The 2,266-nt window shown below is 43.3% G+C and overlaps 1 protein-coding gene across 2 annotated transcripts in view; it reads right to left on the bottom strand.

Moving 5' to 3' along the window:
* The window catches only part of Tld-2 (bone morphogenic protein 1), a gene marked incomplete at its 5' end in the record, with an annotated part of 68,905 nt that overhangs the window by 39,212 nt on the left and 27,427 nt on the right, over positions 1-2,266 (bottom strand). For both annotated transcript variants that reach the window (NM_001204563.1, NM_001204638.1), the window contains 1 exon segment: positions 259-436. In NM_001204563.1, the coding sequence (NP_001191492.1) occupies positions 259-436 (178 nt within the window).

The following is a 2,266-nucleotide window of genomic DNA, read 5'->3' as shown; positions in this document are numbered from 1 at the left end:
CAGACAGACAGACAGACAGACAGACAGACAGACAGACAGAGACAGAGAAAGAGACAGAGACAGAGACAGAGAAAGAGAGAAAATAAGCAAAGAAAGAAAGATAGAGAGAGAGAGTGAGACAGAGAGAGGCAAAGAGAGAGAGGCAGAGAGAGACAGACAGAGACAGAGGCAGAGAGAGACAGAGAGATAAAATAAACATAGAAAGAAAGAAAGAGAGAGAGAGAGAGAGAGGGGGGGGCACAGAGGCCATGCACCCACCTGGCATAATGTTCTTCCGTATTATCTGTACGTATTTATCCCTGTCCGGCCTGTTGTGCTCATGCCAGAAGCCGACCACGTGACCCAGCTCGTGCACGACGGTGCCGAAATAGTAGCAGCCTTTGCCCAAAGAAATCACCTGGGCTCCACTCCCGTGCTTCCCAACGAACGAGCAACATCTGGGAAGACAGACGGTTAACATGAAAAGTTAATGCGATTAGACTCTTAACTCTTTGTATACAGAAGGCTATTCCTCCTTTGTACGCAAACGATTGAAGAGCACACGAGGGAAAGGGGGCGTACTCACAAACTGGAAATTGTGAGGGTATCAATGTTAAAAGCTTGTCGACCCTTAACTTCATTTCTGTTTGACAGGTGATGTATTGCTACTGTAAGTTAAATGGCAAGGCAAACAATAAGCAACAGCTGAACCGAAATAAAGTTTTGAGTATGCAGGCTCTTAAAATGTATACCTTCATCAAATTCCCAATTTGTGTCTCTGCCTTTCCCCCGCTGTGCTCTTCAATTGTATTATCCAAGTTTTCAGCATCACATACTTTCCTACCCCAGCTTATATTTAACCTGTTTACATAAACTCTAAAATGAGTAGAAATGAATAATCAAAGCAATGAGCATACAGGTTGATTACTGATAACAAGGATAGATTAGGGTTTGGCAGACTTTTCTGACGATTGTAAACAACCGAGCCATGCCATGAGCCAGCTGATCTGGCGCGCCGGGCACTACTACATGTAGTTAATTAATACCCAGAGCACACGGCCGAGAGTATTCACGTGATTGAGTTGGGAGTCGGGGCCGGCCAGATTGTTCTTCAGTGGCGTTTGCTGGGTTCAGTTGTAATATGGTGTGCCCATTGGGGGATCGGGTCGGGTCAGGACGGTTTGCAAGCCAGAAATAGGACACAAAGCGGCTATCGTGGAACAAGCCGATCGGGCCCGACTCGTCGCCTCAAAAACAAACGCGCTTGTTTTCTGGCGATGAGTCGAGAAATCGACCCGATCAGACCCGTCGACCCGATCCCATCCGCAATGAGCACCAAGTATAAAGAGAGCGGGGGATAGCCGTGACCAAACATTGAGATCGCTCAGATTATAAAGGATACACGATGACCGAAGAGACAGTGAGGCCCACAAATATAAAAAGAAAATGTGAAAATTTAAATGGATTCAAAAGTAATATGGTAGCTTTTAAGGACAAGCGGGCTAACCCAGATTTCGGGAGTTTCCGGAAATCTTTACCTATACCACCTATACCAAAAGTGAAAATTGCCCTACCTATAGGAGAAGTTTGGTTTCATTGGTGTGTGCATTTGTTTGGTTATAGAGAAAACTTTCCCTGTCTTTTAAAAAGACTGAATACGGATCCAAATCTTTTACCCTCGATTTTTTCAGCTCAGTATTTTTCGGGATTGTGCTTAATAGCGACCATGTAATCCTGTAAGTGATAAAACACGTTCGAAACCAGGAAAATGGACTCCCCTATATATTTTTTCTGCAAGCACATGATTTGTGTCCTTCGGTTTTTCTATATTGAGCAAATTTGCCGATGACTTTTTAGTTGAATTGTGTACCGTTTATGGTGAACCATTCCTGATTAAACTACATCATTTGCTTTTCATCCACAACAGAATACAAAAATTCTGCAAGTTGATGTCCTCTAGCCTCTTAACAGTGAGCCTATCTTCAAGTAATGAAAAACTAAAGCGAGTTTCCATTAAGTATTCTTCACGATTCATTGCTGCGCTGGAGGAAAAAATAAATCAGATTCCAGTTTAAAACTGCCTCAACCAACTGATACAATAAAATGGTGCTTGCTTCATTGTTTGTCCGATCTCTACACACAGAACACATTGAATACAGTAGTACACAGTAGGCTACTCAAGAGCTTTGTGTAAGCAGAGTGACACCATTCCAGTAACACGGCTTGGTTAAAACATACACGCACAAACACACACACACACACACACACACACACACACACACACACA

The sequence above is a fragment of the Aplysia californica genome, unplaced genomic scaffold (genome assembly GCF_000002075.1).
Source record: "Aplysia californica isolate F4 #8 unplaced genomic scaffold, AplCal3.0 scaffold00046, whole genome shotgun sequence".
Classification (NCBI taxonomy): domain Eukaryota; kingdom Metazoa; phylum Mollusca; class Gastropoda; order Aplysiida; family Aplysiidae; genus Aplysia; species Aplysia californica.
The sequence above is the reverse complement of the archived record's forward strand: the minus strand, read 5'-3'. Positions and strand labels throughout refer to the sequence as shown.